Here is a 13,692-nt window from a genome sequence, read left to right as displayed (position 1 = left end):
TTTGTCCTGTTAAGTTGATTGTTATATCTTTCTTAGACGCGCCCTTAAAACTGAATGTTTGGACGCTTGTCTTTTTGTGCAAGTGTGTGAGATGTAGATACAACTCACACCAGAGTGTCTGAAATGCAGAGTGTAGCTATGAATGAGAAAATCAGGGGAGTTGGTTTTGATAAATCCATAGATCTCTATCAAGTTGCTTATCCTGATAAAAACTGACCCACTTAGCACTTCACACCAGAGTTTACTACTTGCACTTTAGAATATCCTATTTCTGCTTTCTCTCATATAGATTTGACAAAACAGAAGTTTAGGTCATACCTTGGCTTACGACATTAGTCTTTTGCAGTATCGCGGTGCATTTTAATTTGTTAAATAAACATTTGATACGCTCTTTCACTGATGTTCAAATCGAAGTCCTTGTGCTTTACATTGAAATTGATATACTTTTAGACACTTCTCTTAAATTAGCAGTCCCACTGTGGTTATTTTCACAAAAAACTTTGTTATACTTTTGGTTCGATAGTCAAAGTACCTGTCCACTTTTATGGTTTAGAAGATCAGACTGTGATCATTTCCAAGGTCATGCATGCATACCGGTGGTATGATACATTGTGTTGTAGAAAAGCCTTTGACCTTTGTTTAAACCAAAAACTGAATATGCCGAGACTTGTATTATTGTGCAAGTGCGGGAGAGATGAGCCAGTAATCTCTAGGGTTCGGCTTATCTGAAGTGCAGGGTGTAGCTATGAATGAAAAAATCAAGGGAGTTGGTTTTGAAAAGTCCATCCTTATATCTCTATTAAATTTCTTACATGACCCACGTAGCACTTCACTCCAGAATTTACTACCTGCACTTTAGAATATCTTTAAATCTGTTGCCTCTAATGTAGATTTGACAGAACCAGGTATTTAGGAAATAATACGGACCTACCTTGGATTACAACATTTATCTTTGTCAGTATCACGGCATTATAATTTGTTGGATATATATTTCATATGCTCTTTCACTGATGATCAAATCAAAGTCCTTATGCTTTATTGTGACATGGATATATATTTTCTTTTAGTTAATCTACTTCTCCTAAATCATAAGTCAAAACGTTGCTATTTTGAAGAAAATCTTTGTTATAATTTTGGTTCAACAGTCAAAGTACCTGTCCACTTATATGGCCTAGTACATTGGATTGTATTAATTTCCATGGTCATGCATGCTTGCACCCACTGGACCTTTTTTTAGTCCAAAAACTGCTTTACATTGCTTGTTATTTTGTGAAATTTCTTTTAAATCTGGTTGTGCTGGTTGTTGGATAGAATTTATAATAATTCCCCTGCTAAACTGCCTTTTAAAGTTAATGTTTGGTTCTCAGACTTAGGCCAATGGGTTTGATAGATAATCCAAGTTTTCCTTTTTCACACTTTTAGTCTGTCTGTTTGGTTGAGTAGGTAGAAAATGGGAAGGTGAAAAATAACAAATTATATCACCCAGGGTAATATACCTGGAACTTCCATTAATTTACTATTTTAATAATATTCTTACTTCTCTAAATCTTGCAAACATCTATTTTTACCAAGTTAATTCCTGCTGTCTCATGATGTAAAATCATTTGCATTTTGCATTCAAAGGCTCTCACCTTCCCACTTTCAGCCCACTCAACCTAGCAAACTTTTAATAACAAGCGCATCTGCACATATGACTTGGCAGTGAGTGAAAAAAAGTGGGCAGCATCATTTTGGTGGTTAGTTCTAGTGGGAATGGGATATTTGGAAGCTCAATTTTGATCTCTTGCTGAAGAATCAGCCTATGTTTGGTTGGGCGGTGGCATAGACATAATCGTGTCCCAAGGCTGGCGAAACATGAAAAATTAGAAGCTTCAAAATTTGGAGCTGTAGCGAAACACACAGTGGGTGGAATATCCCACTGTAATTACAATTAGACATTTAAAAGCCATAGGAACAGATAACAATTTCTGATACATAATCTATACGTGGGTTTGGAAATATATTCCGTCTTGAATCTTCTGAAACAAACCTATTTAATCTTGTGTTAAATGGTCAACATATTGTTAGTGTTGGGTGTTGACTTTCAACATGCCTTGGGAACTTAAGCTGGGTCTGAAAATGGAATTTGAAAGATTCAAGTTCAAGCTTTGGTTTTACTGGTTTTGTTGATTCTTTTTTTCTAGTAATGTTATGAATATGCACGTCACTTCTAATTGCTTGGCATAATTGATTTCATGTTAGATTTGACTAGTCTGTATAAGATTATCTCGGCAGAACATGGTAGTGGTTTCCGGACTTTAGTTGGTAAACCTAACTATTATTTTGATCAAAACATGTTTCTGAATATAGCATACCCTTTGCAAGAAGACACATCCATTTTTCCATGCAGCGTGTAATGCGATTCATTGTTCATTCAATTTATTCTCAATTGCCTATTGTTAAATGGTTTGTTTATGCGCACTTAGATTGCCTTCTGCTTCCTCCGTCCTCCCTTATATCTATTTTCATTTCATTGCTTTCCCTTCTCTTGCCTTTTCCTCACGAGTTTAATATTTGGTGAATGGTGATTCACCTCTAAGAAATACTTAGTGGTGCATATAGTTTCACTCACAAGAACTGGCCACACTTACTTTTGGATAGAATCCCCCTCCCCCAAAATAAAGACTTGCATCTATCCAATTTTTTTCACATGCAATTCAACTGTAAACTTCAAAAAGAGTTCAGTTTTTGGTAGTCTCATGTAAACAACAAAATCCCTCATGGAAACGAGAAAGTTTACGTGTTTCCTGATAGTTTTTTTTTTTTTTTTTACAGTCAGAAAACTTCATTCATTCAAAGGCAAAAAATAATACAATCGATTAAGAGTTGGGACATTCTCCACACCCATAAATTGAGATTAGACCTAACAATCAAGATAGTAAGATACATCCTAACGATACATCTATAAAGTTCAGAAAACAAAAAGGCAACAATACTCCAAAAACAATACCCTAACAACCAGACTAATTCCTTCCACCTATGGTCCAAGATCACCAAACTTTTGAGATCCATAGTCTTTGATGTCATCCAACTCCGGAAAAAAGATTGTGTTGTTGTTCGCGCATATTGACTATAATTGGTCTCTGTGATAACCAATACAACCATACGTTGAAAAGTCCTATGTGAGGCTGAGAGGATGTTGAGTTTGCTGATTGTCGCCATGAATTCCTTACTCAAAACAAAATACTGATAAGACGAATCCTTCACTAGCATTTCAACAAACACATGGCATATTGAGTTTTTTTAGTTAATCATATTGAGATTTTTAGTTAATTAACCATATTGAGATTTTTTTCTCTCCATCTCACTATTTTCATATCACATGAAGTACATGGTGCTTGTTTGAGAAAGGGAATTCTTGATTTCCTGTCTCTTGGGTAAAAGCACATAAGCTTTTGATAAATCCAGAGCTTTGTTTGTTGCACGACACCTTTGTTACACCCTGTGATAGTACTAATGGATTTCTTTTATCTTACCATTAGATGTTGTTTTAAAGAGTATTTGCAAAACCAAGCAACTGAGCTCGAGTAGAATTTGAAAATTGCTCTTTAGGCACATATGGTTTGCTCAGACACCCCCGAACTACTCAAAATACCTCCAACGGTAATTACCGTTCAGTGCCGAAACGGCAATTAAGTGCTGTTTAGTTCCATTGTTCACGTGAACACCACAGAGATCCATACTCATTCTTTGAGTTTGATTGATGCAACAAATTTTATCGGTTCTGCAATTAATTAAAAGTACCAACCACGATGATGGTGAATAGGTAAGGTAAGATGCAACAATAATAATGTGAAATAATTAGAAAACGAAAATAGTTGATGGGATTGTAGGGATGGGGAAAGAAGAAGTAGCAGAAGAAGATTACCAAGAAAGAAGTCAAGATGAAAATAATCAGAAAAAGAAAATGGTTTATTGGATTATAGAGATGGGGAAAGAAGAAGTAGCAGAAGAAGATTAGCAAGAAAGAAGACAAGATGAAAATGACGTTTTGGAAAGGAACAGAGTATGGAACAATGGAATTGAACGAGAACAGTAATTAATTGTCGTTGGAGTATTTTGGATAGTTAAGGGTGCCTGTGAGCAAACCATAGGTGCCTAAAGAACAGTATCCGTTCATGAATTCCATCAAGAAAGAATTATTTAAGAGAACCTGAATTTGATTCATTGCTACAACAATTCTTGGTCAGACTTTACTTACCTTTCGGTCAGACCCTAGATTATGAGAGTTCCTTTCCCCTGAAACTTTACTTACCATCTTATCCCTTGTTTTTTTTTTTTTTTTTGTGAATAGAATCTTATCCCTTGTTAAAAACAAAGGATTAATTGCTAGAATGAGAGTCAAGCCAAGAGACAATGGATAGGTAAACGAGCACGAAACTTAATTGCTAGATACAGACAATATTGTTACTGCTTAGTTGTTGTTGATTTCATTTCTTAATTACAAAAGAAAGTAATAGTGTAGCAAGTAAGATCAAGACGTGCATGATTCACGGTAAGCAATAGCAATAGCTACTTAGCACGTACACTTTCAAAAGAATCACGCAACATATTTTTCTTGCAAAACTTCTTACTAAACTAGAAATCCTGGACATCTAGACTTGCTTATATTCTGTAATCTGTTTTTCTAAACAGTTACAAACTTCCCCGATACATATCAAAACAACCACAAAAAATATATTTCATCCTTTCTTGCATCTATTTAATTTCTTTGACAACCACCATGAGAAGATGTCCATTCTGCACCGCAAGCATAGCAAAACTCAAATTTGCACCTGCAAACAAACACCACCCTTATTCAGTTATTCACTAATTCAAGTCTAAAAATAATTTCTTAATTATCTTTTTGGTCTTTTAACCTCCTTATTTTTGGAAGTTCAAGTTGGTTCTTAACTTTAAAAAGTATCAATTTGGTTCTTCAACTTGACTGTGTTAACTCATGATGGTCCTTCCTTTTAATCAAAACATTAAACAGTTAAACCCACTCCCCATAATTTCAAGCTAGACTTTTTTTACTAATAAAAATGATCGATATTGATCTTTGGAGCACTTGTTTCATGAAACGAAACCAATCCAAATAGCTCCTGCCAAATGACTTATGTCAAGACTCTCATCTCATACGTATCTTCCAATGCCACACCAAAAAGGAATTCTATAACACCACACTGGAGGACACAAACCACTACGATAATAGTTTATGTACAAGGGGTGTCCTAAATCTGGACAAGGAGAATGATTTTACAAACCTTAGATTTGAAACAAGAAGACCTTCACTAGTTTAATTCACCATGTATACAATAACAATTTGAGCTAAGGGGTTGGGTAGTTAAACTAATTTGAGCTAAGGGTTAAGAAATTGAGAGTACATAGTTCAAGTTATGGCAAAGATAACAACTAACATAACAATAACAATTAACATATTAACATTTGTCATTCAATGACAAAATTAACATAGTAAAACTAAAGGACTAAAGTGACACCCAAAAAGATGACAATACCAAAAACAAACACAATTTAAAAAAAAAAAATCAATCATTCTTTCGTTTGATTTTCTTATCTGTTTCCGAAAATAGAACAAACTGACCTGCACGTAATATGCAAACATCCATCCTTTTTTTCAACATAGAACCTGCATCTTGGACACCTTTTCCACTTTTTCTGATTAGCCAGCTCCCTCACAAGGAGATCTTCCCTTCCTCTTTCATCCACATTCATTGTTTGAAACTCCTCACAACCAACCCCAGGATGCCAAGTGACACGACACCTTGCACAGAACAGCCTATGACAAAAGGGACACTCAGATTCCCTAATATCTTGTCCATCTTCATTTTCATCTAGCATCATGGCAGAGCAATCCTTAAAGGGGCAATAGAACTTAGGAACAGCAAGAAAAAAAGCCTCACACAATGCATCATTCCACCTATCAATCAACTCTTTTGGAAGCAATGACCTGCAAGATTCAAGCTCTAACACACCCTTGCAGTTCAAACCAGGACAAGACACGTTTGTTATGTTGTCTTGGATTTTTGTAGCCACTTGTTTGACAACACATTCAGAACAAAATGAATGATAACAACTCAGGTTTATAAACATTTCATCAGTCATTTTTGTTTCCGCACAAATCTCACAAACAGTGATTGAATCTGTTTCTTCGGTAACGACCTTTGCCTGTTCAGTCTTAACAACAGTGTCAACATCAACTACCTCTGATGAAGATACTACGCAGAGCAATGAAGGTGATGTGGATGAGGATGCATTTTGGGAAATAACGAGTGACTCCATAAGGGTTTCGTTGAACAGTAACTCATCATCGACAGTTTCTGATGAAGATGCTACACACGGAAACAATGGTGGTGGTGAAAAGGAGGACGAGGATGAGTGGTTTTGGTGAGAAGTGATGACAGAGGCCATTATGGTTTCTTGGAACTGTAATGCTTCAGCGTACTTGTCATCGGAGACAGGGACGTTATGGTCAATTTCATCGTCGGAGACAACGGAGAAGTAAAAGTCGTCTACGGTGTCAAGGTCAAGGAATGAGGAGGATGGTTGTTGCGCCATTGGTGTAAGTTTTTGGGAATGGGATTCCCTGCTGTAACAGCAGGGTGCTGTAACAAGTTTTTGTGTGTTTATGTGGCTCCCTCCATTGTTTTGTTTTGGGGAAATGGGGGAGGAACGAACGAGTTTATTAAAGTGGGGTGAGTGTGAAAGCTGACTATATTAAAGTGGGGTGAGTGTGAAAGGCTCAAAGCTGAGTGGAAAGAAGCTGTCGTTTTGATGGGAAAGGGCGCAGAGAATTATTTCATTCCTCAGTGGGTTAGTTATGTTGGGGTCCAGCCACAATAGCAACAGTAATGCACCAATGGAAAATGTTGAATTTTTATCCACTAGCATGGCTATAGACAATGAAAATTGCGGTTGACACGTATGCAAAGGCCGAGAAACACATGTAAAAGGCGAAAATAACCTTCAGTAGTTAACTATCGAGGAAAAATTAAATCGGCTGCAGTTAACTATCGGAGTTTTCCTCGACAGTTAACTGCTGATGCGTCCTGAAGCCAAGGAAGAGGCACTAGCTTCATTTTCTAATCCTGTGATGTGTTTCAAACACAAAACACAACATATTGACCTGTTTTTTCTACACGCAATGGTTCAAATCACAAAACAAAATTGGCGCAAATGCACAACTTAATTAAACCAACATTTTTACCATTAAATAAAGTAAAATATCCCAATGAAAATAATGTCGTCAAAATACGAACATACAAACCAAAGTCATCAAAATACCAAAACTAAAAAACAAGTCCTAAAAAACGAACTACAAGTAATCCTACTGTTGGTCCTGGTCCTGCTGATGTTGTGCCTCCTCCTCGGCCTATGGCCTCGCCTCCTGGTAATGATCGGCGCGATCTGCTGCCTAACATCATGCAAGGCCGCATACAACTGCTGAGGGGTCATGCTCATCACCCCTGACCCAAAAACGCATCAGCATGGGCAACAACGCCGCTAACCATGTCATAGGTATCAGGCGAGCTTCTCGCCTTGTACCGCTCCCACTGCTCTGCAATGATCTGCTCCTCATTTGGAGGCCTCAGAATGTCTCCCGGAAGAAGTGACAAAATCTGAGGGTGAGACACAACGGCGTACCATCGTACATAGCCATCTGTCATACGCCATGTATGCTCTTTTGCATGCTCACCCCAATCGGCCGCCTTAAGTGTGTGAGTGCAGAAGTCGACGAAGGCCTGCACAATCTCAGCCGGTGACAGCTCTACAATCTCAGACGGTTGTCTAGGGATGGTATGGACGTATTCGTACTGCCTCAAAACCCTCTCGGGCAAGTGACGGTACACCCTACGATCACCGCACATAATCAAGCAATGACCGATACGTGACCCCCCCCCCCCCCCCCCTCTCCATGACCCTTATGGAAATTCCACCTCGCCGCAACAGGTAAATTTTCAACATAGTCGGGGTTTGGATCAACAACATAAAACTTAGGAAAGTGCGCCAAAAATCATGCCTGCACAAACCAAACAAATCACGTTTATAAATTATTACGCACGGAAAATATAACAAAAAAATAATATATAACAAAAATAAAAGTTAACAAAAAAAATAATATATAAATTTTCTTACAGTGAGCAGTGTCACGCTTCCCCCAATTTGCCTGTCTCCAGGCAAACAGGCCTCAGCTAACTCACTGTATAGGTATGCAAGTGTCATCCCTCCCCACGAATAATTACACATCCCCGCGTAGCCGTCCTCCATGGTCGTCTGATAGACCAACTCGATGCGTTTGTTGCTTCTATCCCAAAACAACAAGCATCCAACCAAGTAGAGAAGGTAAGACTTCACACAATAAGTCATAACCCTCTCCAACTCCACAGCTCCTCTGGATCCTCTGTATCCGCCAAAATGTTAGCCCTACCAAGGCTAGTCGTATATAATTCCCTCAGCTTTGGATAACTAATGTACCCACCATACTCTTTATTACAAATTTTCTCTGCCTCCCTCTTCGACGCACCCAAGTGCTTCACCAGTAGTGCCTCTTCCTCATGTTTCAACATCTTCTTTGGATGGCTCAACATCCGCCCTTCAATCTGAACATGCATAAGACATGCTGAAGGTGAGAAAAACACAAGAAGGGGGGGGGGGGGGGTTGAATTGTGTTTTGAAAAATTCTTCGTTTCTCCTAAAAACTGAACACACTGATCAGAAGCTAAGTGAGACAGCTTCTGAAGTGATAATCAGAATCTAAATGCAGCGGAATAAAACAGAGAGAGAGAAGAAGAACGACACAAAGCAATTATACTGGTTCCTTCCACAATCCGGAAGTAGTCCAGTCCCCCTTGCACTTCCAAGGAGATTTCACTAAGAGTAATATCTGATTACAATTGCTCAAGCACACAAGCAAGAGACTTCCTTTGCTCAAGCACACAAGCTAGAGACTTCCTTTGCTCAAGAACACAATCAAGAGACTTCCTGCTCAAGCACAACTGCAAGAGACTTCCTAACTAAACAAAATTACACAGAAAATTGTTTAAGGTTGAACACTTGATATACAATCAGAGGTGCTCACAATACAAATCAGATACAGACTCAATGGACTTAAGAATTTCTAAGAAATGACTTTGAGACACAGAAATTCTAAGTGAATGCAGAACAATTTTAGCAGAGGTTTGACACTTGTAAAAATATTGAGAGTCTGTCGTTCAGCATTACCAAATCTCTAGGTCTTCACTCCTTTATATAGAGGTGTGAAAGAGACGTTGTGAAATTGCCAGCACACCAAAGAGTCGTTGTTGAAGCTTGATCTTTCACCTTTGATCTTTTGCCTGATTTGGTTGTTGTCCTATGAAGAACTAATTTGAAATCCATTCCTTATGCAAAGGAACATCTATGCAGGCGAAGCCGTATTCTGGAGCTGTTTTCTTGTCTTGTAGCGTGGACACAAAACAGAGTAGTGGAGAACGTGGTTGTACAATTCGTACAAATGTCAACGCTTTCGTCCAAATTGCAAGCACATGCCTTCAAACACCTTTGAAATGATAGTTGCAAAATTCCACTAATTCTTTGTTGTGTTTTCGAATCCAATAGACAGCTTTTGCAGTGATAATTCTTCAATTCTTGAATCTTTGCAAATCCAGTTGATATTCAGCTTCTGGTGAAATGGCTTCTGATGAGGCAGCTTCTGATGATGCGTCTTCTGATGATGCAGCTTCTGATGATACAACTTCTGATGATATGACTTCTGGACCTCTTGTCTTCAGGAGCACTATTCTTACTTCAGAAGCGACTTTAACTTCAAGAGCGCTTTTTCTCTTCAGTAGCAAGTTGCCTTCAGGAGCGTCCAAGCTTCAAATTTTGTTGTTTCCTTTGCTCTTTATTTGCTCATTCAGAACCAATGATGATGTAACTTTTTAATTATGGTCTTGTACACTTGAACAAATATTAGCTAGTCCAATTTACAATTTTTAATACCTTGTTATCATCAAAACTCTTTAAGGTTCATTGTTAAACACATTTTGTTCCAACAATCTCCCCCTTTTTGATGATGACAAACAAAAGTATTTAAAAATTGATCAATTGTTGTTAATCTAATTAACAAGTTGACTTTGGGGTTCTGAGGTTTGTAAGCTCAGAATCTGAGGTTTGTAAGCTCAAACTCCCCCTGAGTCTGATAGTCTTTAAGGTGAGGTTTGTAAGCTCCCCCTAAGTTTTATCCAGGTTAATTAAATTCATTTTTCGCACAATAAAATTATCAGAGCTTAAAAAAAATATCATTGAAAGAATTAACTTATAGATAAGAAGAATGGTTCAATTAATTTTACTTGAATTTTGATACTCCTTCTTTCGTTCATAGCTTATACCAATGAGGTAAAAAAAATGATAGAAGTTTTTCAAAAAATTTCAAATACCATTAATGAGGCTCAGAGCCTTTAAATACTTGTCACATATACTCCCTCTTTTGTCATTATCAAAAAAAATTGAAATAAAAGAAAATAAGCATAAGAGACAAAAAGATGTGAGAAAAACTCAAACATGAAGAGAGTATAATAAGTAAATAACTAGACTATCCAGGCAATCAGAATCAGAATCAGTTAAGCAATCAGAACCATTAAGCATTCAGAAGCATTGAAAAATAACACAAGACAATTTCAGAAGCAAAGACTAAGAACTTAAAACAAACAACAAACAAAAGAAAACACTAAGGTGTGCAACTAAGGGTTGGTTTGTTGTTGTTTCTTCATCTTCTCCATTTCTTCAATTTTCTTCTGCAACTGTTCTTCAAGAAATTGTTGCCTCTGGAGAAGAGCCTGTTCCCTTTCTCTAGCCTCTTGCTGCTGCTTTGCCATCTGTTGCCTTAGAAGCTTAAACATCCTTGCGTCTCTGGTCAAGTAGTCCATTTCTGAGAAGAATGGCTTGTTTGCCAGGAGCAGTGTAGGACTTCTGACTCTGAGACTTTTCTTCAGATGCTCCATTAACTTCCTGACAGAAGCGTCCTTGCTTCTGATGCATTTAGCCTTTATATCTTCAATAAACTCAGCAGCTCGATTCTGAAGTGATACCCAGGAGTCTTCATATCCGTTGGTGAGATCAATTGTCCTCCTTTGATCCACCAGATTATGCATTTGAGAGAAAATAGTGAGTAGCTCAGCATTAATATATCCAGATTCCAGGGTGTTTGGGGGTGGTTGTTCAAGAATTTCAGGATCAGAATCACTAAGTTCAAGGTCTTGAACAGGGCTAGAAACTGGAATGGTGATGTGTTGAGTTGGGGTTGAGGTTGATGGCTGGTCAGAAGCAATGTGTGCGGTAGAGGTTAGGTCTTGGACATTGACTTGAGAATTGTCAATATCCATGGGAGTTGGTTTTGGTGAAAGTTCTGGTTGTTGATTAAGTTGAAGGTCAGTTTCAGTTTCAGTTGGTGGTTGTTGAGGTAAAGTTGATGTTTGATTGTTGAGTTGAGGGTCAATGGTTGCTACTGGTGGTTGTGGTTATGGGGGTGATGTGGGTTTGTGTGGTTCAGGTGTTTGATGATGGGGGTTTTCTGAAACAGCATTTTCAGAAGCATCTGCTTCTGGAGTTGTTTCAGAGGCTTTTTCTGAGGTAGATTCAACATTCTCTGGAGGAATCATGTTGAGCGGTTGAATGTTAAGGGGTTGAGGGTTAAGGCGAAAGATAGTATCAATGACTCTTTCTCTCTGCTCAGCCATTTCAGCCAACTTCTCATTAATTATGTGACCAACTGGTTCATAAGTAGTTGACTGAGAGGGCTTTTTGTTGGTTTTGGTTGATGTTGACTGGCTTTTTACTGGTTTTTGAAAAAGCTGAGCTAAGGATATATCATCATCAGAATCATCAGAATCTGATAATGATGAGGATGCGGAATCTGATGATATATTAATTACCTTTTCTGGTTCAGGATCAGAATCCTCTTGAGCAGACTCACTGGTCATCAGCATCAGTTGCTTGGCTTCTGAAACTACAGACTCTTGTAGCTCAGCAGCAATTTCCAAGACTTTTTCAGCTTCTGCCTTCTTCCCTTGTAAGTCCTTTAACTCCAAATCAGAAGCAGCTTGAGCTGTCATGGTGATATGAGGAAAATCCTTGGTCCTCCTCAAGGCTGGCTTCCTCTTCCTCTTTGGTATGGCTAGTTGTACAGGAGCAATACCAGAACTTAGGACTACACAAGAGTTGTTGTCTTCAGCTACCTCTTCAATTGATGGCATTGTAGAACCACCAATCTTAAGCTTGTCAGAAGCAGGTCTTGCCTTCTTAGCAGATTCTTCAACCTTCAGATACTCTTCTTTGGTCATTTTCCTTTTAGCTCTTCTGCCTTTTGCCAGAGGCACAGTACCACCATACATTTCCTCAGGTACCTCATCCAACCTGATGACTTCTTTGGTTGCCACATAATGTTCCTTGATGTACCTCATCTGTACTTCAATAGGATCCTGTTTGCAGATGGGTGGAAAATCCCTCATAAGATCAGACAAGACATGAGATTCACTTAGATCAGTTCTAAGTTTGGTGACCTTGCTGATCAGCTTCATATTCTTGAGAGTTTGAGCATTTATGAATGCTCCAGTCTTTGTATCCAGCATCTGATCTGTGTAGCCTTGAGCTCTGCTTAAATTGTCCAAGACACCTCCTTGATAGAATATCTCTGATAAGAGTCTTCCATAAGGAACCCAGGGCTTGGTTTATCCTGCAGCTGACTCTGTTTCAGACACTCTACCAAGTACTTGAACATGTATTTGGGCACGTTCACCTTTTCCTTCTTGATGAGGTGCTGGAGAAAGACCTTCTGAGCCAAATTTGGTTTCTCATTATCACCACATGGAAACAAGTCCTCATTCTGAATCTTCAGAAACATCTTAGTTTCCATGTTTAATTCAGCATATTTCTTCTCCCTCTCGGAATTGTATATAACCAGGTTAGCTTGTTTTCTCCAAATGCGTTTTTCAGCAGCACTTGAAAGATCAATTCCAGAGTAATATCCAGACGCTTCAACCTTAAGAACAACTTCTATCTGCCATTGAGTAATTCTTATTGGAATACCGCAGATACTTGATCTGATTTCATCTTCAACAAACGGCGCAAGACCCATTTCTTCTCTTGTCTTCCCTTCTAATTCAGGATACATTAACACCATCTGACTTTCCTCAGCTAGGGATGCCGCTCTATTGTAAAATTTTGCTCTTACCCAGAAGTGTCTAACCAGAGCTTCATATGTTGGTCCATTCAACATTTTGAAGTAATGCATGAGTCCTTGCTCTTCATAGTAGCTTCTGATCCAACACTTATGAAAAGCCAGAGAATCAAAATCCACTGGATTCTCTATCTGAACTTGTAAATCCCATTCTTCCAATTTCATGCTTCTTCCTCTGTAGTCATATTCAGGGACCATTCGTGAAGTAGATACTGAACCTTCTCGTTGCGAACTTGATGATGCCATTTGATGATTGAAGAAGATTTGAAGAAGATGAAGATTTTAGGGTTCTAGGGTTGAGAGAATGCGCTTACTTCGCAAGAGGTTTGAAAGCAAATATGTTTGTTGTGAGTGAGAAGTGTGTGAATTGACAAAGTGTTAAAAGTAAAACGATTGCAATTCAAAAGAGACAAACAAACAGAACATTAATGACAAAA

General features: G+C 38.3%; 2 protein-coding genes and 1 pseudogene across 2 annotated transcripts; all 3 read right to left on the bottom strand.

The window, feature by feature from the left end:
* Positions 1-4,400: 4,400 nt before the first annotated feature.
* LOC146958703 (E3 ubiquitin-protein ligase RSL1-like) lies at positions 4,401-6,694 on the bottom strand. The gene is made up of 2 exons (XM_085740235.1): positions 5,624-6,694; positions 4,401-4,814 (listed from the first exon to the last, which is right to left on the bottom strand). The coding sequence occupies exons 1-2, from the start codon at positions 6,595-6,597 to the stop codon at positions 4,742-4,744; spliced, it is 1,047 nt and encodes a 348-aa protein (XP_085596361.1). The 5' UTR covers positions 6,598-6,694; the 3' UTR covers positions 4,401-4,741.
* An 805-nt stretch (positions 6,695-7,499) lies between these two features.
* LOC146958702 (uncharacterized) lies at positions 7,500-7,907 on the bottom strand. The gene has a single exon (XM_085752452.1). The coding sequence runs from the start codon at positions 7,905-7,907 to the stop codon at positions 7,500-7,502; it is 408 nt and encodes a 135-aa protein (XP_085608578.1).
* A 274-nt stretch (positions 7,908-8,181) lies between these two features.
* The window catches only part of LOC146958700 (uncharacterized), a 33,656-nt pseudogene continuing 28,145 nt past the window's right edge, over positions 8,182-13,692 (bottom strand).

This window comes from Medicago sativa, chromosome 1 (assembly GCF_051527215.1).
Source record: "Medicago sativa cultivar Bolivia chromosome 1, Bolivia_mono, whole genome shotgun sequence".
Lineage (NCBI taxonomy): Eukaryota > Viridiplantae > Streptophyta > Magnoliopsida > Fabales > Fabaceae > Medicago > Medicago sativa.
This window is presented reverse-complemented; position numbering and strand designations above follow the sequence as displayed.

Bases quoted from the DNA above. Each gene is read 5' to 3' on its own strand.
- LOC146958703 (XM_085740235.1), bottom strand. From the start codon at position 6,597: ATGGCGCAACAACCATCCTCCTCATTCCTTGACCTTGACACCGTAGAC. The intron at 4,815-5,623 runs GTCAGTTTGTTC...GTTTGTTTGCAG, and splicing joins TGTTTGCATATTACGTGCAG to GTGCAAATTTGAGTTTTGCT.
- LOC146958702 (XM_085752452.1), bottom strand. From the start codon at position 7,907: ATGTGCGGTGATCGTAGGGTGTACCGTCACTTGCCCGAGAGGGTTTTG.